Below are 24330 nucleotides of genomic sequence, written 5' to 3'. Positions count from 1 at the left end.
GAACGTGAGCCTCAATTTCTCGATGGTGGAGGCTCCGAGTTCTTTGTCTACTAATCGGCGAGGCACAATGGTGGGTAGCAGCGGAGTGGCGAAGCTGGTGAATAAGAACAGCTCGAATTTTTTTGCAGGTGAGGATGGTGTGGAGTCCGAAGTTGTTAATCTTTGTCTGCCTAAAATTGCCTCTGATCGAAGTTGGGCTAGAGGCCGAAGTTGTTGGCTAAACCGATGAACTTGCAGGTGAGGATGGTGTGGAGGTGGTGTTGCATGTCGGGAACGAAGGAGAGGATGGAGGGGTGGGATTAGAGCTGTGATTTGAGAGTGGAGGGCTGGCGGGGTCTGAGTTTCTGATCAATGGTGTATAAAAGGGGGTCGGAGGAGAGAACGAGAGTGGTGGTGGTGCATGAAGGTGGATTGAGACGCAACGGCGGTGTTTGATAGGCGATCGGCGGTGGGAATCGGACGAGCAAGATGATTTGAATCTTGATGATTCAAATCAGGGGAAGAAGAAACCAAAAAAGAAGAAGAAGAAAGAAAGAAAGAAAGAAAGAAAGAAAGAAAGAAAGAAAGAAAGAAGAATAAAGAAAAGAAAAGAAAAGAAAGAATTTGAGGGTAAATCGGTCCTTTTGTCTTCATTAAGTGACTCACGTGCATCGCACGTGCAAAATTGGGAAAAGTTCACCAACGGTGTCTGGACACTTAGAGACTTTCAGAATGATACCTGAACTTATAAAGTTATCAATGTGATACCTGAACTCATTTTTTCGTATCAATGTGATACCTGCGGCCAATTTCCGTCACGGAGCCGTTACGGAAATTGGTCATAGGTACGATGTTGATACGAAAAAATGAGTCCAGGTATCACATTGATAACTTTGTAAGTTCAGGTATCATTCTGAAAGTCCCCTAAGTGTCCAGACACCATTGGTGAATTTTTCCCGCATATTTATATATAATTTGGATCCCATCCATGATCAACTGAAATAAGGATCTCATACTTGGTCAACTGAAATAAGGTTCTTATACTTGGTCAGCTGTAATAGGTTCCCATCCCATCCCAAACACCAAAACAACGAACTTGTTATGCCGAGGACGCAAGGATAGAAGAGGAAGCCTATTAATTTGTTGAAGAAAAATACCTTTGCTAACATCGATCTGCCACACCATCTCTCTTTTTCATGAGAAATTTCTCATATTATGTTGATAACTTGATATAGCTATAATGTATCATATACTTTTCTCACACTATTTTATAGCTTGGGTTTTCCTTATTTCACCAGGAGTGTGAGGAGACGAGGTAGCTAGCTAGGTGTAGTATGAAGGATGTAGGCTTAAACAGTTGAAATTTTTTGTTTTTACTTGCCGAACAGCGCAAGAGAAAAGGGAAAAGAGAAAAGAGTGGATTCTGACCAAGATATGTTATGAAGGTTTAATAAAAAATTGTTCACAAAACAACTCCACACTGACGAACAGCGCAAAACGAGCAAGCTCATAAATTTGTTCCAAAAATATCCATCCTCAAAGGTAACCATGTGATTAAGAAATTGTAGATTAGATAGATCATACGTACGCAACCAAAAATCTTACGCCTACTTTTTTCCAGATCACCAAGACTTTTTCAATTAGTTTTCTTTTTTCAGAAGAAGACTTTTAAGCTCATATATGGTCATTAATTAACTTGGGTACGTACAGATTCAAATGGTGAACTGGATGGTAGACTTCAAGTTAATAACTATTTTTCAAGGAAACTATACGCCTCCGGTCTCCTCTATCGATCTCTTCACTTAAAAACTAATGTTATAGCATGAACTCTTTGATGAGTTCAAACTTCAAACATGGGTACGTGGGTGAGAAACTGAGACTCGCTGCTACATTCTTAAAACTTGACTAAGGACTAAGTAAACGAAACCAGAAATTTGCTTCATAGCGTTTTGGGTCTGCTAATTGTTTTAGAAGAGAAGTAATGGTAAGACAGTCCAATACGACGATAATTATTTACAACTTTGTAGTCCAACACAATACCCAAATTAATAAGGTTCTTGTTTAGTAATTAGTTGTTCTAGAAGTTGTAAATGTGTGCATGTTTTATGTTAACGTACATCCTGTAGAATCTTTTTAATTGCGAACGGTATTTTATACATCTCAATATTTTAAAGAGGGCTAGGTGGCCCCCCAGCCTGACTGGGTTCCAAACCCCTTTACTCAAAAAAAAAAAAAAAGGGCTAGGTGACTCATTATTCCAAAATAGACCGGAAAGCCGCTGCTATTTCCTAATTTTGTATTCCACGTACAACATGATTTTGAATAGAAACAAGATCATCAAATACCTGATCACCCTCCGTGACACAATCAATTGATTATATAGCTTTCCAGATCTTACACATTGCATGCAAAAAAAAAAAATTACGGTCAATTTCAAATAACCAACGCAATCTTGACTTCTCTCTCAAAAAAGACTCATGCAAGCACCTTCATGGATTCAGCCAAGTTCGCCGGCAACTCAATTTCCTTAATGAATTCAACATCTGAACCTCCGGCCTGAAGTAGCAATATTGTATAATTGTAACGCTTCAAGCTCAGCAAGACTAACATCAACCTTTCTATTAACATCACCAAATTTTTCTCAATTCCAAGATCAAAGAGACTTCATCAAGACCACCTGCAACTTATGTTGAAGAACTGTCAAAGTGCAGCCATAAGTACTAGTAGATTCCCAAATCCTAACAGTACGTTCTTAACAGATAAAAATCCTTATGTTCAAGGCACATCTTATGAAACCGGAAAAGACTTTGACCGTCTCCAAAATACTTTGAAAACAATCGACATGACCAATGGGTTCTGATCAGAGCTGAACCGGGGGAACGTAGAAACAACAAATGATTCCCAGGAGTCCAACCAACTTAAGTTAGAAAGACATCTTCAGTTTAAAGGAATTATGGGTGGCATGCTTCACTTGAGTGCTTTGGTTCCTTTGGCATGCTAGAAACAAGGCCAAATATGACAATAGAATTATTATTGTAGTTGGGGTGTGCAGGCTAGTTTTTGGACGTATTCAGTCTGCTAGCGATATTGCTTCAGGCCACATGCACAATTCAATTCTAGACCTTACAGTTTTGAAATGTGAGGAATGCTAACTACCTTCCTCTTCTATCTTTCCATTTCAACCTTCCCCACTCAACAAATGACATGTGGATTCCACTACCACTTTAAACTCAATATTTATTACATTGAATAACTAATTCTATTTTTTCTATGTCTGCCCTTCTAATAAATGTCTCACATTTTTTTTCTTTCTATATTTTACTTTGACTTTGTAGGATGTTTAATTTATTTTGCATTTCTTTTTTCTTAAATAATTTTGCATTTTTTAATTGTTATTTTGACAATATGGGTTGTGGTTTTTTTCTTTTTAGCTTGCATTATTATTATCCAGTAAAACATCGATCACTTCCAATACTCTTAATCGCCATCTAACTTTGCTGGAGAAACTTTCATCACCTATTTGAGTCCAAGTATCATCCCCTGATCATTCTCAAAAAATAAAATAAAAAGTATCATCCCCTGATCTAAAATATGCAAGACTGGCTACATAAAGAAACTCACTATTGTATAGTACTAGTACTTTCATAATCATTAGGACACAAACATGGGTCAGCCAATTCAACCGAATAAATAGAAGCTCTTCCATCTGTGGTTTCTATGAGTGGTGGAAGAGTAATGGTATGCCCGGTGAAAGGGTTCAGTTAGCTCAATTTCTTAAAAAAAAACAACAATTTTTAAAATCGTCGTTCAATTTCATTTCCCCCACCAAAGAAATGAAATTGAACGAAGATTAAAAAATGAGAATGGATTTCAGAGTGGATGCTAGAGAAAAAAGAAAGAGATAAAAAAAAGATTTGATTGAACAAAGATTAAAAAATGGGATGGATTTCAGAATGGATGCTAGAGAAATAGAAAGAGATAAAGAAATATTTGAGAGAAAGGGAACATAGGTGTGGGGAAGTTTGACCTAGATGAACCCAGAAAGAAAAAAAACCACAACCCAGATTGTCAAAATAACAATTAAAAAATGCAAAATTAATTAAGAAAAAAGAAATGCAAAATAACTTAAATATCCTACAAAGTCAAAGTAAAATATAGAAAGAAAAAAAATGTGAGACATTTATTAGAAGGGCAGACATGGAAAAAATAGAATTAGTTATTCAATGTAATAAATATTGAGTTTAAAGTGGTAGTGGAATCCACATGTCATTTGTTGAGCGGGGAAGGTTGAAAGGAAAATGTAGAAGGGGAAGGTAGCTAGCATTCCTCTTGAAATGTTTTGGTGTGACATGTTGACCATGTTGTGTTCCACAAATAATAGAGGTGAATTTGCATCCTCCTTCTTTTGGGGTGGATCAAGATCAATTTAGATGGAGTTTGGAAGCATGATTCGCCGCGTGGTGGGTATGGTGCGGTTTTTCAGGATTACAAAGATCATGTTCTTTTTGCTTTTTCTTCTAGTTTTGACACCCCAAGCTCGGTTACAGTAGAAGTTATGGCGCTAATTAAAGCAATTAAACTAGCTTGGGTGAGAGATTGGAAATATGTATGGCTAGAAGTTGATTCGTCTCTTATTCTTGACATTCTTCGGTCTACTTCTTTCGTGCCTTGGCAGCTTTGGGTTCAATGGAATAATTGTTTATTTTGCATTTCTCAAATGCATTTTCATTCATCTCATATATTTTATGAAATGAATTATGTTGCGGGTGCATTAACCCACTATGGTACGTCTTCTACTGACTTTGTATGGTAGGATAAAACTCCTAATTTCATTGCTTCAAATTGTAATGAATACCGCTCGGGTCTTCCGAAGTTTCAAGTTGGTTAGTTTGTTTTTCTTTGTTATTTTTTATGGAGATTTTAATTGGCTTAATTTCCCTCCATCGTAACTTCTCTTCTTCTCTAATAAATTCTTTGGGGTGTCAGGGATTCTTCCCTCACCCGGCCTTAGCTATAATAATAATAATAATAATAATAATAATAATAATAATAATAATAATAATAATAATAATAATAAATAAAACAAAAAAGTTCGAACGACATCTTCCAACTGCAACTCCACCTTTGCACGAACTCCTCTCCCTTTAACCCAAGTAAATTGTGCACACTTTGTAACAACATGAACAAATTCACAAGTGTCTGACATGGCCTCAACTACTCACATGATGTACGACAAATAGGAGCTACAAAACAACTTACCTATGTGTATAGAAATTCTATCTAAACTCATATATATTACAAATAGAACAATTCTTAGGTTCACCCTTATAGTGAATGAGAATATTCACCTCCATTGTCGATTAACATACTTTTACTTAATAAATTTATAATCCAACGGTCCATATCTTAAATTAGTCTTTAAAGATTATCTCTGTAAAAAATCAATCGAATTAGAAATAGTTTAACTATCCAATTGAATCAAACAAATGGATGATTCTAACAACATTTTCTACTATTATAATGAACCGTCCATGTATTTTATAGAAAGGAATAACCAAAAAGTTCTCAATTTATTTATTTATTTTTTATTTTTTATTATTATTATTATTTTTTTTTTTTCACTTCCTATTCTATGCTAGTATTTCAGAAAATTTTCATGTAAAAAAAGAACATGTTTTTCTCTCTGACTCTCTCACGAGAGAATGTCCGCTTGCGGCTATCTAACCCGAGGGCCGGCGGTAAACCTACGATTGGAAAGGTGGGATTTTCTCTTCTCTCTAATCGCTCTTCCGGGGACAGCGGTGAGCTTCGACTTCATCGAGTCGCTGAGTTTGCTGCATCTGATCATCTTCTGTTGATCGGAGGCGCCTTTGCCTTATGGCGGGGGGGATATCTCGGTGGTGGTGCTCTGCTGGCGGCTACGACGGCGATGCGGCATGATTTCAAGTCTGGCAGCGTTGTGGCTTTTTCTGGGTGGCTCGTTGATGGTGGAAGGAATGAGAGCGAGTCTGTTGGTTGTTTCATGTTTCTACCCACGTCGTTCGAACCGGATGGATTGGATCTGGCTTGGGTAGTGTTTGTCGATGCTTTCCGGGTCGCTGAGGATGGCGGCGATGTGGTGGCTGGTCTGGACAATTGGCTGGGAGCTATGGGATCGGCGATGGTAGTAGTAACGCCTGCGGTCATGTTGCTGTTGGTGGAGGTTCTGTGCAGGCTAGGGTTTCCAATGGTTGGGAATTCTGGGCCTCAAGTGGGAGGTTGGGCCTTCCTTGTGTGGACTTGGGCCTCCTTGGTTATTTTGTTTTTCTTTTTAGTTTTAGTATTGGGTCTGCCTTCTTTTTTATCAAAGGAGGTTAGGTCAAGTTTCTTTTTTTGAGAGAATAGGTCGCAAAGATCTAATTTGCTCTGTTGATCTTTTATTCGCTTCGGAGCGTTAGATTTTTGTTAGAATAAAGGTGCGTAATCTTAAAAGGTGGGTGTACTGGGGGTATACTGGTTTCTTATTCTGTACTGAGAATAGGTTCTTAGGGTACTCTGTAATACGGCTCTTTCTGACGGCCCCTAGGGGTGTGTCGTGTTGGTACTGCTTGCTGAAATACAATATTGGGATGACCTTTTTACTCAAAAAAAAAAAAAAAAAAAAAGGTTCTCAATTTGATTGATTTTTTACAGAGCTAATCATTGTATTACATTATACAACATGGATGGTTGGATTAGAAAATTATAAAGTTATTATGCGTTAATCCCAATAGAGGGTGAATATGTTCATTCACCCAAGGAGTGAACTTAAGAATTGTCCGTCCTTACAAATAATTAATAGGATCAAACAAATAAATTAGTCTATAGGATATGGGAAGTTATATTTTGCTAGTAACTAAATAATAATAAATAAATAATATAATAGTAACTAGTCTTTATTGACGCATGCGATGCATGTGCGAAACAGTTTTATTTTTATTTTTATTTTTATTTTTTGGAAGGAAAAAGAAAAAGGTAGTTATCTCGATCTATAGGATATGAGAAGTTATATTTGTAGATAGTAGGGTTGGGAAGTTATATCTGCACCATATGGGAAAGAAGTAGTTATTCCTGACAATTTGTTTCTTTTTCTTATTATTTTCATTTATTATTTTGTCATTTACCATAATATCCTTCACATGTCAAAAATTATTTTAAATTAATCTATAGCCTAAGGATATTTATGTTATTTTTCCCTCATTTGACTGACAAAGTAGGTTCCCTTGATAATAACTAGTCTCATAACTCGTGCGATGCAAGTGTTGTTGTTGAAATGAGGAGAACGTGAAAGTTTTATTCTCACCCACTTCCTTAATTTTATATTTTTTGTGTTTTGTAAATTACCATAATAACCCTTTGAAATTATTTCAATGTGTTTTTATTTTTATTCTAAAGGACATTTATGACAAATCAAAATTTGGTGAAGCCTTTGACACCAAATTTTGACTTCTCTTTATACTAGTAGAGATGATGATGATGACGATGACGATGACGACGATATAATCATGGATCATAGTATCAAACATAATCCTAATAACAATAATGTCCTTTGTGACAGGACAGAGCAACCACATTATGTCTTCTCTATATAAGCTACATGTACATATAGCTATTACTATACATTACAACAAGAATATGGAATAGCAACAACTTTAAGAGGATACTTTCTATGTATGGTTAATCCGGTAGATTCACTCATTTCTAAATCATCACATTTTGCTTCACCGGGTAGTGTCCAGTTAAAATTGTACACCAAATTTGCCAAAGCAATCTCATTAATCGCCATGGCAAATTGAATTCCTGGACATATTCTCCTCCCAGCTCCAAATGGAATTAACTAAAAGTCATTTCCCTTGTAATCTATTCCACCATGAGTATTTAAGAACCTTTCTGGATCGTACTCCTCCGGATTGTGATATGACTTGGAATCTCTTCCAATTTGCCATGCATTGACTATAACTTGTGTGTTGGCTTTGATGTCATAACCATCTATTTTCACATCTTGGGTGGATTTTCTGGGTACTAATAATGGAATTGGAGGGTGTAAGCGAAGAGTCTCCTTGATCACTGCCTTCAAGTAGTGCCACTATGCCAATAATAGCTTCAGACGACAGATTATATCTGTCGTCTGATATGCAAATTATATGTAGTCTATCCAGCTGTCATCTCTTATAGCATCAGACTACAGATATCCTCTGTCGTCTGTTCTCACTCAGACAACAGAAGTTTCGTAAGGATCTGTCGTCTAAACAACCCAACTTTGAAGGATATGGAACTTTCTGTAGTTATTAATCATATACAACGACATATTAATGTTGTTGAAATGAGGTAAAAACTACAGTTTTAATAAAATCTCTGTCGTCTGAAGACAAATAAGAAAACATATATATGTGGTCTGAAGTTACCAAAATAAAGACTTGTTTGACAATCTGTTGTTTGAATGCATTTTTAACGACATTTAATTGTTGTTTGTAAATCACTTATAATTGGGTAAATTATGCTCATATGTCGTCTCAAATAGTTGTAAGACTTTATTTTTATGTCGTCTGTCTCGTATTCCAACCACAATTTTAAGTTTTTATGTTGTCTGATAGAAAATAAAACTTCGCATTTCTGTTGTTTGATAATCAATTGAACTTCATTTTTATGTTGTCTGTTAGAAGTATTTATGTTGTTTGATAGTGAATTGAACTTCAGTTTTCTGTTGTCTGTTAAAGGCATCTCTGTTGTTTGACAGTGAAATAAACTTCAGTTTTCTGTTGTTCCTGTATTTGTGATACAACATATCATAAACCTGCATTTGTTGGATTTGAACCATAGCAAACCTCATTCTATACAGTAGTCAATCGAGAAAGGCAGATTAATTCCTCATTGCATAAATCAACCCACCAAAATACATTCCCATCAGTAGCATAATACTAAACTAGCTAGCATGCTAGCCTTTACATTAAATGATTTTAATGACTGCCATTGTTGCACGGATCTTAATCTAACTAAGACAAAAACCTAGTAGCATCCATAGAGTAGTTACAGCAACTGCATGCATTTGTTCAACACTTTCCATCAGTTCTGTCAAAATGCACAAAAGCAGTTCCTAGCCACTACTACTGCTCATAACCTACCAGAAACAAAAGCATATATATAGGCAGTTCTGTCAAAATGCACAAAAGCAGTTCCTAGACACTACTACTGCTCATAACCTACCAGAAACAGAAGCATATATATAGGCTGATACTTAATTTTCTGGGAACTTCAAAACATGCTCAGCCCATTCCGCTCGGATCTCATCAATATCATTGACTGTGTAAACCAAATTTGACCTCGTTCCCCACTGCAATAAGGAAATGCAGCAAATTAAATATGAAAGTTTCATGCACAGAGCATGCACGTACTATATCATTAAACAATAAAGTCCATAGGTAAGCAGTTGATCAATTTTACCTTCATACTAAAATCCAAGTTCTTGTCCTCCACAATTTCTTTCATGTAACGCATAATGAAATATCCACAAGTCTTGTCATTTTTTTGCTCCGGAATACCCTGAAAATACATAATTAAGATAATGGAAGGTGAAATATACAATGAAGTACATAAAACTAACCACTACAAAAAGTTCAACCGACTCACAGCAAGATTCTTCCATTGAATTACTTTCCTTCCTTTCCGATTCTTGTGAGCATTATAGATTTTAATGGAGCTTCAAATAGAAAATGATAATTAGTAAACAAGTCCAGTACATGACCAAGTAACACCAACTGATCAATCACTATAGTACAATATAAGAGACTTACTTGTTGACAATAGATTTCCATTCCCCAGTATCGAGTCGCCTTTTAAGTGGATCCTTGAAGTGCACGACTTCTTCATTTGGGTTCACAATCGTCAACATCCAATGAGCACTATAAGATAACATAAAATTAAAAAAATCTGTTATATTACCATTAACAATATAACTTGGCAGACTAGATGCTTAAATTACTTTTTACGTACCCTGAGTTATATGGAACCACAAAGATTTGCCCTAACCTCCCTTGCCTATAGCGATCTGACAAAGACCGAGCCCTTTCAGTGGGATTTCCACACCCAACTGTACCAGTCTGATCAGGATCGACAAAGGCAACCATATCCACCATCCTACACTTCTTCAAGACTTCATGAAGGTAGCTACAAATTATTTTGGAATATGTATGAAACTGTTAAAAGTACTTCAAATAAACAGTGATACATGACAATCAAAATTCAATCGTATAATGAATTATTGACTATATGCACCCAGCTTGCTTTAATAATTCCTTACCTCATGTAAAACACTAGTACACGATTTGATACTTCTAGGTTGTTGGCCATGGTATAGAGATCACTTCTAAACAGACAGACTTTCTTTGAACGGCCGAAAAGGTCCGCAGCAAATGTTGTGTGGATGGTGACCCCGTCTCTAAGGAAATTGTTCCCCCACGTGCACAAATCCTTTAATGTTGTTGGCAGATTCGGTGGCAAGTTTTCAAGGTCTTCATTATCATCAAATACATCTCTCATTCTCTTCTTGGTATTAGCACGATTTTTTTTCTAGTTGTGTAAACCAATAAGAGTACATGTTATCAACTTTTCCCAGATTAACATATTGCATATTGAACAAAACCATTTTCAAACTAGCTAAAATCTATATAAGACTGCTTGGTTACCTTCTGCTCAATGGCTTTAAGGGGTGCCTTTTCTCCAGGGATAACAACCAGGTTTCTTGGCCAGGCAACACAAGTACCAATGGCGTCGCTGACAGTGACAATCTCATCCTTCACTGGAATAGGTAACAGGGCATCATCAACAATGGCTCGAACAACTGAGACGCGCATATTTTCCTTTCCCAATGGAACACCATGTATCAGCTGATCGCTCGATGCAACATTCACTTGAATAATTGTTCCAATAGCAACAATGTTATCCACCCTATCTACTGCCAGTTCACACTTATTCTCCGCAACAGTCGTCTCCTAAGACAAACAATGAAAATAAACAATTAGTTCATATATTTTAGTTTCATTAATAGTTCCACTAAAGCTGCAAACTATATAAAATGAGAAAAGAGATAAATGAAGGGAATAATGGTGTTACCAGATCTGTGTTTGCGGAAGTTTTGGGAGCCATGATATCTCTAACCTCCTCCTCGATTGTTGCCGTTACTTTGGGGTTCCCTTCTGGAACTTCATGGTTCTCTTCAACTAACAATCCAGCTGCATCATCATTTAAAACCAACCTCTTCTTCACTGCATTGAGCTCACCGTCCGGATTATTCTGCATAACTTTCTCAGCATGTCGGGAACAACTCCCTTGTCCTGAACCAGGATCTTGAAGGGTTGTGACAGGTTTTGGTGACTCTAATGGCAGCTTCTTTTCATCAATTTTTGCCGCTAATTCTGCAAACTTGGCTGTCCAATATGCACGCTCCTCAGCAACCACTCTTTCTCTCTCCTGCTGCCATAAAGCTCTTTCCTTTGCAATAATGGTTTCCTTCTCTTCCTCCAATATCCTCTTCACACTTTTCCTCACTGTCTCTTCAACACTTTTATTTCGTCGTTTAGGCAGGTCAAAGAACGAAGCTGGTTTGATATATCCTCCAACTCCCCGTACCCTACCAGGATGCTCGGGTCTCCCCAACGCCAAAGTGAGCACATCATCAGAACCTTGTGTGGTAATCGATCCATCAGACTCTTTCTGCTTTAACTTTTGCTAACACAAATATATAAACACACTTATGATTTAGGATGTAATTCTTGTACAATACCAATATCATCCATGAAAGTACCATAAAATGACTTACAATTTTATTGGCTGTCTCCTGCACCTCAACTGCTTTGAAGTTACCATTTTTGTCTTGCCGTGCTTTCACCCACATTGTGGCACGATCGAGTTCCTCTATCGGGATTGTCGCAGACTATGACACATGAGAAACATATTAGGAGTGGATCAACATCACGATGTACCCAGCAAATTTATGTTATGAACCAAGAACTAACCAATTCTTCTTGTAAATTAGCGTATCCTTTACGCGCCATACGGTGAGGATACTTGTTTTCCTTTCTTTTTTGTATTTGGGCTTCACGCAGCTCCTACAAAGAAAATGATTAGGAACAAAATTGGATTCAACTTATTCAACATAGCTAAACTGAAACCAACAGATGGACTTAGTTTGTAAGAGTTCACAAACCTGAAATGCATCAGAAATCCTTTCAGCAACAAATTGTTCCCAATGTTCCTTGTTAATGCATCGATAGTCATCTGGAGGATTTTCCAACAGCTCAGGTGTATCGATAAAAGGTATAATGTACTTTTTAGTCAGTTTGCTTTTGAAATCCCGCCATTTGTTTGCAGCGGATGATATCACCAATTTCCTACATTCTTTAGGAATCACAAATGCCTCCTGCATAAAAACAGAAGCAATAACACATCCTTAACATCTAAAATTAGTGAAACTCAAAGCTATAAGGTTAGTTTAAGGGATAATATAAATACCTCAATCGATTCCCATATTTTCTGTTTTTCATCCGGGTCCACTTCTCTCCAATCACCAATGATAATGGGGATCTTTGTACGTGCTAAGACCCCAATGTAAGATTGCATTTCTTTTGCAGACTTACCAATTGGTTCCCCTTTATCATTAATCTCCACAGTTAGCCGCTTCCCTCTGATCAGCCGCCTTGTAATGTGACTCATTGTCACCATTCCTCGCTTTAGCAGCCTTAAACCACCTGTTACGTTGATATCTTCCACATTACAATCTGCTGCTCTCTGTGCTCTCTTAGTGGACTTAAAATTGTTTCCAGACTTACTGCTTGACACATCCTTCATAGATCGAGCACTAGAACAGGATGCGCCGTTCTTCTTTTGGAATGCAGCCTTCTTCGTTGGCGACACAGTCCTCTTCTTTGGGGATCCAGCCTTATTCTTTGGCGACAAAGTCCTCTTCTTTTGGGACACATCCTTCTTATTTAGAGATGCAGACTTCTTTTTAGACACAAACGTTTTCAATGGTGAAGTTGTCGGCTCTATATCCTTAGGTTTAGCCCTCTTCATTTGCACAGCTTTCATTCTTAAAGCGATAGCTTTAGCAGCTGCTGCTCTATTCTTTGGTGCCATGATCTGAAATGCATAAGCAAATCTGGTTAGCTACATGATAATTAATACATGGTCCATTATGAAAAAGCACACACTGAGGTAATATAGATAAATGATTATGTCAAATATATTTCATCACCTTATAACTTTAACAGCTAAAAGCAACAATTCTGGAAAATAAATATCAAAAATATGATAACCCTATGAGCTACCTATTCCCATCAGTCATGAGGTAGGCTTTCATTGTCAACCCATATTCCTTCATCGCCATCTCGCATATGTATGCTAGGTTGATGACCATCTACATCATCAAAGGTATCGACTGATGGCATTGTGGGTACAAATGGACTTTCTTCTACTTCTATGTCATGCACCTCCTCTTCATCATCAACCCCATGGTAGTCATTATTTGGGCACTTGACAACAACTGACCAGTTAGCATCGATGGGGTCTTGAATATAGAAAATTTGCTTAACGTGTGTAGCTAAAACAAAAGGGTCATTCACATGCCCTATCCTATTCAGTTTCACCAAAGTAAACCCTAGTTCGTCTACTTTGACGCCCCTAGTACTCTCTACCCAATCACATTTGAATAATGGTATCCTAAACTTATAGTAGTCTACCTCCCATATACTTTTTATAACACCATAGAAGACCATATCATTAGTCCTTGGGTTTTGATCCTTGGCACTTGCAACTTGCATTGCATCGGCAACCAAAAAAAGTCCACTATTCTGAACCATTCGGATATTGTCCCGGTCTTTGGTGTTGAAGTCAACTCCATTGACATGGTATGAAGCAAAACTTGGCACTTCATTTTTGGGGCCACTAGCCATCCACCTTATTGTTTCTGAAACATCATTGTCTGGAAACCTCATTTGATTTGCAACCTGTAAAATGGATTCAGAAACATCATTGTCCGGAAGCCTCATTTGATTTGCAAACTAAATTTAAAAGTACACTTACACCATTACGGGTGCAAACTGAACTTACCCTCTCCTTTAACCAGTCCCCAAATGTGGCATTCTGTTTTTCTCTCATCCACTTATGGTTCTTTTTGAACCTAGGGAACGTTAACTCCAATAATTGCATATGCTCCCTAAGTAGAAGAATAAGATAACCAATCAGCAAGATTAATCAAATGCAGAAATTATTGTAGCTATTGAAATGACAAAGGAAAAAATGATAGCTACTGCTGAAAACACTTACATGAAGTATGGCTGAGCATCTTCAGTATTTCGTAATACACAAAGGTGTGCTAGCGTCAACTCCTTTCCATAAACTGCTACCATGGTTGCGCCTGATAATGGTTTGCACTGTTTGTAGTGTTCAGGTAGGCTTGTGGAGGGAATTCCCACAGTGGTAGCATCTTCTTCAAGGATACGATCAGAACCAAACTCTATAGCTTCTTCAACAATGTAATTCTCAGCAATACACCCCTCAGGAAAATGTCGATTTCGAACATACCCTTTGAACACTTTCATGTACCTCTCAAAGGGGTACATCCATCAAAAAAATACCGGACCACACCACTCAACTTCTCTAACAAGATGAACTGTTAAATGAATCATTACGTCGAAAAAGGAAGGTGGGAAGAACTTTTCCAGCAAACAAACTGTATCAACCAAATCTGCCTGCATTTGTTTAAGTCTTGAAACATCTATGACTTTACTACAAATTGCCTTAAAGAATAGACAAAACCGAATAATTGCATACCTAACCGGCTTCTCTAAAACTGATCTTATTGCAACCGGGAGAAGAAACTGAATCACCGTATGACAATCATGTGATTTAAGCCCAACCAATCTTAAATCTTCCATCGAGACCAGATTCCTCACATTTGAGGAGAAACGCACAGGAACCGTCATACCAAAAAAGGAATTGCACATTATTTTCTTCTCTTCTACCCGTAAGTTCCAACTACCTAAAGGCAACTTGGCCTTTTTTGGACCAGGTGTAGGCTTCAAATCAGTTCTGATTCCCATATCGACCATGTCCAAACGAGAAGCACCTCCATCCTTTGTCTTCCCGGGAATGTTCAAGAGGGTACCAATTATAGCATCGCAGCAATTCTTCTCAATGTGCATCACATCAAGAATATGTCGTACTGGAAGATGTTTCCAATAATCAAGTTCAAAGAAAACTGATTTTTTTTTCCAGCAAGGTCTAGTCTCTTCAGCACCCTTGTAGGGGGCAGAAGGGTTTTTTTTCCCAAACCTTGTGTTCAAACATTCAACTCTTGACAACACTTCCTCTCCACTTAATGGTGAAGGGGCAACATCTTCCTCTATGGTATTGTCAAAGGCAGCAGCTTGCTTGCGATATGGATGATGTCTAGGCAAAAAACGGCGATGCCTCATAAATGCCATTTTCTTACTATGTTTCAACCTATATGGTCGGGTTTCATCGACACAAATAGGACAAGCATTATATCCTTTGATAATGCTGCCCGAGAGATTCCCATATGCAGGAAAATCATTAATAGTCCAAAGTAGGACTGCCTTGAGTGTAAATGACTCTTCTCTTACAGCGTCGTACACACCTTCAACCCCCTGCCACAGTTGTTTCAAATCATCTATTAATGGCTGTAAATACACATCAATATCATTTCCAGGCTGTTTCGGTCCAGATATTAACAATGTTAACATCATGTGCTTCCTCTTCATGCACAACCATGGAGGAAGGTTATACGTAACGAGGATAACCGGCCAGCAAGAGTACCGGCTACTTAAAGAACTATGGGGATTAAACCCATCTGAGGAAAGGGCTAAACGAAGGTTCCTAGCTTCTCTACCAAATTCTGGCCACTTTGTGTCGACCAATTTCCAGGTCGGTGAATCTGATGGATGCCGCATCATGCCATCTTTTTTCCTATTCTCAACATGCCAAGTCAAGTCCTTTGCTGTCTTTGTTGATTGAAACATCCTTTTGAATCTTGGGATTGGTGGGAAATACCACAATACCTTCCTAGGCACCCCTTTCTTCTCAACTTTATCCCTTCCCAGTTTCCATTGTGATTCACCACAGATCAAACAGCTTGTAGCTTCAGAATGCTGCCCTCTATACAACATGCAGTCATTTGGACAAGCATGAATCCTTTCATACTCCATCCCTAATGCTGCAAGTGTTTTTTTAGCCTCATATAGAGAACCGGGTACCTCATTCCCTTCGGGAAGCAACATGCCAATCATGACTAGCATGTCGGAATAACAAGCATCAGTCATTCCGTGTTTTGCTTTCAAGTTGAATGTTTGAATAAGACAGTTCAACTTTGTTGTCTTTGTACAACCGGGGTACAAAGGTTTATCTCCATCTTCCACAAACCTTAGAAACTCATTCGAGTCACTAGATATCTCCTCATCCTCACTTTCCCCCATATCTTGGTTACAATTCATATCTACTGTTTCAGATTCACCTACTCTATCCGTATTCTTGACAGAAGGTTCTCCATGCCATTTCCAATTCTTATAACTAGTCACAATGCCATTAAAAAATACATGGTCCTTAATAACTCCAATGGAAAATCCATTAGTGTTACAACACTTCAAACAAGGACAGCAGATATTTGATTTGTCAGCAGCATTCGCTGAAGCAAACTTAAGAAAATCCTCAAACCCTGTTTGAAACCTCAACGATCTCCTATCAACATGCATCCATCCTTTTTCCATTTTATACATACACACAAACAACAATTAGGAACTAAACTATGACCTAGGATCATAGAGCACTGAACTCATACATCTATATATAATGTATATGTATATAGGTATATAGAACCAACTTCATTCATAAACATACCAATTGGTTAAACTATCACCTAGGATCAGCATAATTCAATTCTATATCATCCATCATTTTTCCAGATATATACACATATACAACAGCTAGGAGCTAAATTTAGCATCACCAAACTAGTTCACCACATGCATATAAACAGATACAAACAACCAACTAAATTCATCAACATACCAATTAGCTAATTTAACAAACTACCAGAAGATTACTGCTTACCTTAATTTGCTTAAGTCACAGCCTAGCTAATCACCATTCCCAGTACTCCAACCTTTCACTACAGCAACAACAATAGCAATGCAATATCGAAATAAGAGAGCTGTGCTGTAAGGCAGTTTCTGCAGAATTCCAAAAGAAGTTAGCACCTATCCATGACTTCTTGGATCAACAATTTATGGACTACAAGTGATTAGGATACTCATATCTTTTTTTTTTTTTTTGTGTGCGCGTGAGTGTCACTCATATGGAAGTTATATGCATATTGCAGATCATTAAATCAAGTACAAAAGCAGTTTAACAATAACTATATATCAATTATAAATGTACCTAAATATTATAATCTATCACTTATAAATGGACTGTAGAAGCTTGTTGTTCTCAAAGACAAATTCTACATAAATTATCATGATCAATCGTATTGGTATTGCATTTGTTTCACAACTGCAAGAAGTTTGAGTGTATGTTATCCATCACATAGCTATCAATATATCTATCATTATCGGATACAATTTCAAAACTGGCAAAACAGATGCCAAATATCAAAACTTCAAAAGTCCAATAGTTTCTGGCAAAGATTCCTTTAACAGTGAAGACTTGCTTAGTGCCGTTCTTTAGTTTCATCAGTTTTAGCCCTCAAAGTTTGTTGCAGGAAATTGGGTATATAATTGTTCATCCTTCTCATCCTAGTTATATATAAAATATTGGAACCCTACATGAATGTCTTGGCATATAGATAATCAAGTATTAAGTATCAAGTATCAAGTGTTATGTATGAACCGTCAATGATAGAGAAACTAAGTTTGCAGAAGCTCATGTCCATGAAACTGATATAAATCAACATGAGCATAAATGAATACTTGTACAAATGTACCCATGTTCTCAAACAGAAGTTCCAAAAGGTCCTCGTGATTATTCAAAAGCTAGAACAGAGGCTACACAAAAAAACGAAATTTCATATATGAACTATGATCTTCGATTAACAAAACAAAGAAACAATAAAAGGTTTTGTCTTGAAAGATTATAAAAGCTGATAAATCAGTTACTACAACTGAAAACATGAAATCGAAAAGTGAATTAAAGGTAATCACTTTGGGTATATGAACAAAAGATGAACAACTATGATATTCATCTTGATTTTGTTTGAAATCACTCAAATCAGTAAGACAATAACAGGAAGACAGTAAGCAAATATTCATACAACTCTTCTCAGTTACCAATCATTCATTATTCATAGTATCATACACAAGAACTGAATACCCAGAAAGGCAGCAACTTACCAAGCTTGAAGAATTCGAAATCGAACCAGAAATCGAACCAAACTTGAGGATGTCTATGCTTTGCTGCAAATTGAACACATGAAATTGAAAACCCAGAAAGCAAGAGACCGATTGATTGAAGAATGAAGCTTGAAGAGTGAAAAAAAGAAACCGAGAAACCCAGACTTGAAGATTGAAGACTTACCAAACTTACTTTACCCAAACTTCTATACCCAAAACTTCCATACCCAAACTTGCTTTGCCGGAATCGCAGGAGGATGAGAGTGTGTGTGAGCTTGAGAGGGTGAAAGGGATTGAGGGTGGATTGAGGGACTGAGGTTCATGAGAGTGAGATCGAGCGTGCGAGGGAGAGATTGGCTGAGAGTCGGAGGCGGCAAAACGAGCCCGAGTGTTTAGATCTAGGGTTGGTTCTTTTTTTCTTTCAGCTAAGGGAAAGGTCCTAGCAAAAGGAGCCCGAGGTTTTCTTTTTTAGCCAAGGGAGGGATCGAATACTTTACAATATTATTAGCAAATTAGCTGTCAGTTTCCCGTTTACTCAGACGACATATGAATGTAGTCCTAATTTTCCACTTGTTTCCCATTTATTCAGACGACATATGAATGTAGTCCTAAATTTCCACTTTTTCATGCAAATTTATCAGTTCTTTCAGACGACAGATATCTGTCGTTTTAATTTTCTAACTTACTAAAAAGTGAAATAGTATGGATTCTCATGCTATTCAGACTACAAAATTAATTTATATGTCGTCTAAAGAAGTTTAAAAGATTCAGACGACAGAAAACAAAAATTCTGTCGTCTGAAATGTGTCGTCTGAAGGCATTATTGGCATAGCATGCATATCAACCAAATCATTCTCAGTTATGTGTGATTTGTTTCCGACTATTCCTCGTACCTCATTTTGCAGTTTGCTCATGATACTTGGATATGCCGTAAAAGCTCCGTCATTGCCCACTCTAGAACTGTATATGTGGTATCAGATCCAGCAGCGAACACATCCTACAGACAATGTATAACAGCATTTTACTAACATGAGTAACATCTAACACAACTATGTAATCAACAGTATCCAATTGCATTCGGATTAAACATGTAACACAACTATATATATACCCAAGTACCCAACTTCTCCCCCCCCCCCCCCCGGGGGGCCCACACACGCAGACAGAGACAGAGACAGAGAGAGGATAAATTACGTACCAAGATGAGAGCCTTAATGCTAATTATGTCAAGAGGAAAACCAAGCGAGTTCTCCTTTTGAATCTCGAGCAAAACGTCCACAAAATCGTTTTGGTTGTCGTTGTCAATCTGAGAATGGCCATCCTTTCCGCTCCTTGAACGATCATCTTTATGATCTTGAATCACTCTATCCAAAAAATCATCAAACTGTTTAGCCACTCTATCTAACTTAGCATTCAAACCATTTACACGGTTCAACCAAGCAAGCCATGGAATAAAGTCCCCGATACTGAAGGTTCCCAGTAAATTTACAAATTCCAGCAGAAGCTCCTTAAAGGTCTGACCACCTTCAAGGCAATCAGTGCTACTGTACTTCCTCCCCAGAGCCACTCTGCAAATGACACCATTAGTAAGTGTCGCAAACATTTCGCTTAAATTCACGACTCTTGAAGACGACGAATGTTTCGTTATCTCGTCGATCATGGACTTGGTTTCATCTTCTCTCACAGCGCGAAAAGACCGAACCCTCTTGTTGCTCAGAAGATTGAGAACGCATATACTCTTCACCTGCCTCCAATACTCGCCATAAGGTGCCGATGCCACATCTTTGTAGTTGTAGAGAAGCTTCTCGAAGATGACCGACTTGGGTCTGTTGGAGAAATTGAGGTCATGGATTCTCATAATCTCACTTGCAGCCTCGGAAGACGAGACAACAAGAACGGGGACGCTTCCGAAATGGATGAGCATGAGAGGGCCATGGCGTTGAGACAGGGCTTCAAGTGAGCGATGGGGTTGTAACCCTAGTTGGTGAAGGTTACCAATGATAGGGAGCTTTGGTGGAGAAGGTGGTGAGTTCTTTGAAAGAGTAGTGAAAGACCATCTGTATACGAGAATGAGGAAAATGGCAACAAGCGCTAGGGAGAAGGCTAGGTTTCATTTAGATCCAGCAATATTTTGAGGAGATTCATTATCTGCTTCTTTCTATCTAGGTAACAAATCTGTGAGTCTGCTCTGAGTGTGAAGTATCCTATCTGAATGTGATTATACTCAGTCGTGCAGACGCGCGTCCCAATTTAGAGCCACATAGTTCTTTTTTTGTCTTTTTTTTTTTTTTTGTCTTTGTTCTTCAAAGAAAAAAAATGTGTGATCACCACAAAGCCCAAATATGTCATTCGACCTTCTTTTTCTTTACGTTATCCGAAATAAACTAGTGGTAGAAAATAAGGGTTTAGGGAGCTTTTTTTTGTCTCTGACGGGAGTCACGGGACTATGTTTTTATGGAGACGTGAACTGACGGTCCACTAAGATTTTAACACGTGAGTTTTATTTTCTAAAATATAAACTTATTGTTTCAGCTGATATTTGGAAAGACGGTATTATGTATTTCTCTCTCTACGTTTCCATCTCCTCATCTTCATCTTCCCCGTTCAATTATACTTCATTCGTCATTCAATTGGGAGAGGACCTCTTCTAACCTCCTAATCTGCCTAACATATCTAAGCTTTTGATTAGGTAGTGACACGTGGACATAATGAATTCAACGGTCCACAAGCTTTGTTTTTCTATCTTTCTTGTCTCTCTGTTCGTCTCTTCCTTCACGCCTCTCTTTCTTCCCCCGCGATCTGTTCTTCTTATTCTGGGTTTTGGTTGATTTCGTTGATTTCTTGAATATCTAAAGTAGGGAATTTGACCACGTTTATTTCTGATATGGGTCTTGCAGATAATGGCAGTAAAAAAATAGAGAACCAGCATAATCTATCAACCTGCATATAAAAGAGACACAGTTCTTGCAGCAATAGAAGTGAAAACAACTCTATCTGCAGTAATCAAGTATCCAACTTGAAAGAACTCCTCCATTTATTAACAGCCCTCTATCCTCTCATCAAGCCCAATAATTATAAGCAGATCCCTCTTTCCTTCATCTACTGCTACTACGATAAGGCCTTCTGCAAATCTTTCATCAAAATCGATCCATCATCAAGTCCAATGCTCTAAGAGGATTGACCACATGGTCAAAGAAAAAAGCTTGAGCAATATGTTCTGTGGCATTGATGATCAGTCCGGGTTTTGGCCATGATTTGAACAACAGCAATTCAATTTCATTCCCCCCAAGGCTTGGTCAGTTTTCCCACGACTATGTTTTCCTACCCTTCGTCAATTTTCTTGATGCAGGTTATCTGGTTAATTACAGCATTTGCAGGAGATCTATTAAACTAGCTGCTTCTTCCATTCTTAATTTGGTAATGTGTGTTTTTACACCAACACAATGCTACATTGGCAACAAGGTTATTACATTTATTTTTACATTATTACAGCAATTAAACATTGACAACAAACTTCACAAACTTATAACAAGGTCGCAAGAATGTAGAGTAATGATTTTTAATAAAACTAAGATTATACGTACAAAATATGACTCACATTACTAGAATGACAACGTACAAATCAGTTGCCACCTTTAATACAGATGGCTCTTGGAGGAGTACCTCAGGTCGATCAAGCTGGCTGTGGTGGTGTGTTTCAGGATTTCAAAAGTGAATTTCTTAGAGCATCTTTAGGAGACTCTCTATTGTGGTTCCTTAGCTATTTTGGAGAGCATGTTTAGCTTTTTATCTATTTTAGCAGCTGCACTACACTCCTAAGTGGTTAGAGAACCAAACTTTTAGCTATCTCGCTCCTAAATATAGAGAGCGGGATGAGACTCTCTATAATTTAAAACATTCATTTTAAGTTATTTTATGTAATTTATAAATACATTTAAACTATTTAATATTCATTTAAAAAATAATATAAATTCAAAACTAGCTAAAATAGAGAGCATTGATGTAGACGTAATTCTAAAGTGGCTAGCTAAAATGACTTTTTAGCTACTTTAGCTAAAATTTGACTAAAAAATGGCTAGCATTGCTAAAGATGCTCTTAGTGCTTTTAGTTCTGATATTGACATTCCAAGTTTAGTGGCATTGGAATAATGGAAATTATATATTAAGCTAATTGAACTAGTTTGGGTTCGAGATTGGAACATTTTTGCTTGGAGATTGCTCAACTCTAGTTCTTCATTTCCTTAGATCACCCAAATTGGGCCTTGGCAGCTTCAAGTGGAATGGGGTAATCATTTGCTCCACATCTCTCAAATGCAATTCATATTTCGTGAACGGAACCAAGTTACAGATGCTCTTGCAAACTTTGGTCTCACTTAAGCTATTATGGTTTGGTGGGACTCGCCCCCAGATTTAGTTATTCTCTTTGCAATAGAAATTTATGAGGCTTCCTAATTTTCGATTTCGGTAAATAATTTTGAGCTTGGTTGTTTGGTTAGCTTTTTTTTTTGTCGATTTTTTTTAGGGGTTAGGTTTCATGTCCCCACCTCTAGTTAGTCATTTTTAATTTCTTCTTTCTTAATAAATTTGGGGAGTTGGATTTGTCCTTCTTATCTAAATCATACTAGCAGGGCCCACCCACTATGTGTGTGGAGAGAAGTTAAAGGTAGTGGAAAAACTTCTTGTACAACTACCACATTTTAATTCTTCTTTTTCTTTCTATTTTTTAATTTACCATATTATCCTTATTGATTAATTATATTTCATAATTTTTTAATATATAAAGGTTAAATTAGTAAAAAAATTAAGTTTTGGAGAGCAAGCTCTCTTCTCTTAATAATAGTACTAGTCTTTCTCCACACATGCTCTGCATGTGCAAGTTATTATTATTTTTTTCAGAAAATAAAAAAGAAAAAATCGGAGTTAGTTATTGCAGAGATAAGATAATGGGGAGAGAAAAGTGGGTTGTGGATACTTATTTATTTTTTTTTTAATAAAAATATATTTTATAAATGTCTTAATTATCCTTCTGATTTAATTAATTCTCAAAGTTTATTAATCTTTTAGGATCATTTATGTCAAAATTCTAGATTTTGACTAACAAACCATCTTCTCTTAACAATAGTATATATATATATATATATATATATATATATATATATATATATATATATATATATATATATACCCAGATTTTTGTGTTTTTTGTGTTTTTTAATTGAGTCCAGCCTATTTAACGGTCCAATCCATTTCGATTGTTACCCAGATTTTACAATTAGTCTTAGTGATCCTCACATCTTAAAATCCTTAACCTTAAATATTAAAACTTCAGGTTACAATGTCCTAGAAGGAACTCAACCATTAGCCTTAATTTATAGAATCCACTATAAAGTCACTGGTACAAACATGAATTTTCAAGCCATCAGTAAAAGCCCAAAAGATCAAACTCTTTTAATTCAAAGTAGTCAAGAAAATGCTAATATTAGAGTTCCACACACAATCAGATGGTCAGATGTTCATCTACCTTCTGAATGGTCTCTTACTAGTGAAAATCAACCCATCAACATACAACATAATTTATCTGACTTAAACTGTATCCAACAATATAATGATGGTACAGTACGAATCAACTTCCATAACCCTAGAATAAGTCAAAATCTTAGGATTCAAGAATTAGGTCAATCTTCAAGACATTCAGAATTAGGTCAATCGTCAAGACATTCTTTCACAGCTCCAAGGCATTCTTTTGCAGGATCCACATCTGCTGAAACTATGTCTAGACAAGACTGTGAATTAGATAAAGAAATAAAAAATATTAGAATAAAAGAATTAGAGGAAGAATTACAAAAACTAAAAATTAAAAACATTCGGACTGCCTCACAAGTCAGTTACCCCAGTTATGCAGAAACTCAACCTGCCTTAGATGAGGAACAAACAT

At 37.0% G+C, this 24330-nt stretch overlaps 3 protein-coding genes across 4 annotated transcripts; all 3 read right to left on the bottom strand.

Annotated features, from left to right (window-relative positions):
* Positions 1-8869: 8869 nt before the first annotated feature.
* Positions 8870-18755, bottom strand: LOC133742285 (uncharacterized). 2 transcript variants are annotated; one of them, XM_062169961.1, is made up of 7 exons: positions 18580-18755; positions 18396-18458; positions 9988-10161; positions 9789-9896; positions 9625-9694; positions 9439-9537; positions 8870-9328 (listed from the first exon to the last, which is right to left on the bottom strand). In XM_062169961.1, the coding sequence occupies exons 3-7, from the start codon at positions 10128-10130 to the stop codon at positions 9233-9235; spliced, it is 516 nt and encodes a 171-aa protein (XP_062025945.1). In that variant the 5' UTR covers positions 10131-10161; positions 18396-18458; positions 18580-18755; the 3' UTR covers positions 8870-9232. The 2 variants fall into 2 exon arrangements, with proteins under 2 accessions (XP_062025945.1, XP_062025944.1); XM_062169960.1 differs by lacking the exons at positions 18396-18458; positions 18580-18755 and adding an exon at positions 10295-10389.
* On the bottom strand, positions 14616-16775 carry LOC133744949 (uncharacterized). The gene has a single exon (XM_062172970.1). It carries the CDS (start codon positions 16773-16775, stop codon positions 14616-14618), a length of 2160 nt encoding a protein of 719 aa, XP_062028954.1.
* A 480-nt stretch (positions 18756-19235) lies between the features above and the next one.
* On the bottom strand, positions 19236-20539 carry LOC133742284 (cytochrome P450 736A117-like). The gene is made up of 2 exons (XM_062169958.1): positions 19594-20539; positions 19236-19392 (listed from the first exon to the last, which is right to left on the bottom strand). The coding sequence occupies exons 1-2, from the start codon at positions 20317-20319 to the stop codon at positions 19306-19308; spliced, it is 813 nt and encodes a 270-aa protein (XP_062025942.1). The 5' UTR covers positions 20320-20539; the 3' UTR covers positions 19236-19305.
* Between the last annotated feature and the right edge of the window lie 3791 nt (positions 20540-24330).

This window comes from Rosa rugosa, chromosome 4, assembly GCF_958449725.1.
Source record: "Rosa rugosa chromosome 4, drRosRugo1.1, whole genome shotgun sequence".
NCBI lineage: Eukaryota > Viridiplantae > Streptophyta > Magnoliopsida > Rosales > Rosaceae > Rosa > Rosa rugosa.
This window is presented reverse-complemented; position numbering and strand designations above follow the sequence as displayed.

Coding starts and splice junctions, on each gene's coding strand:
- LOC133742285 (XM_062169960.1), bottom strand. CDS start 10,344: ATGGCCAACAACCTAGAAGTATCAAATCGTGTACTAGTGTTTTACATG. Junction 10,162..10,294: donor GTACTAGTGTTTTACATGAG/GTAAGGAATTAT, acceptor AATAATTTGTAG/CTACCTTCATGAAGTCTTGA. Junction 9,329..9,438: donor ACTTGGATTTTAGTATGAAG/GTAAAATTGATC, acceptor TCCTTATTGCAG/TGGGGAACGAGGTCAAATTT.
- LOC133744949 (XM_062172970.1), bottom strand. CDS start 16,775: ATGGAAAAAGGATGGATGCATGTTGATAGGAGATCGTTGAGGTTTCAA.
- LOC133742284 (XM_062169958.1), bottom strand. CDS start 20,319: ATGCTCATCCATTTCGGAAGCGTCCCCGTTCTTGTTGTCTCGTCTTCC. Junction 19,393..19,593: donor GCATTAAGGCTCTCATCTTG/GTACGTAATTTA, acceptor CATTGTCTGTAG/GATGTGTTCGCTGCTGGATC.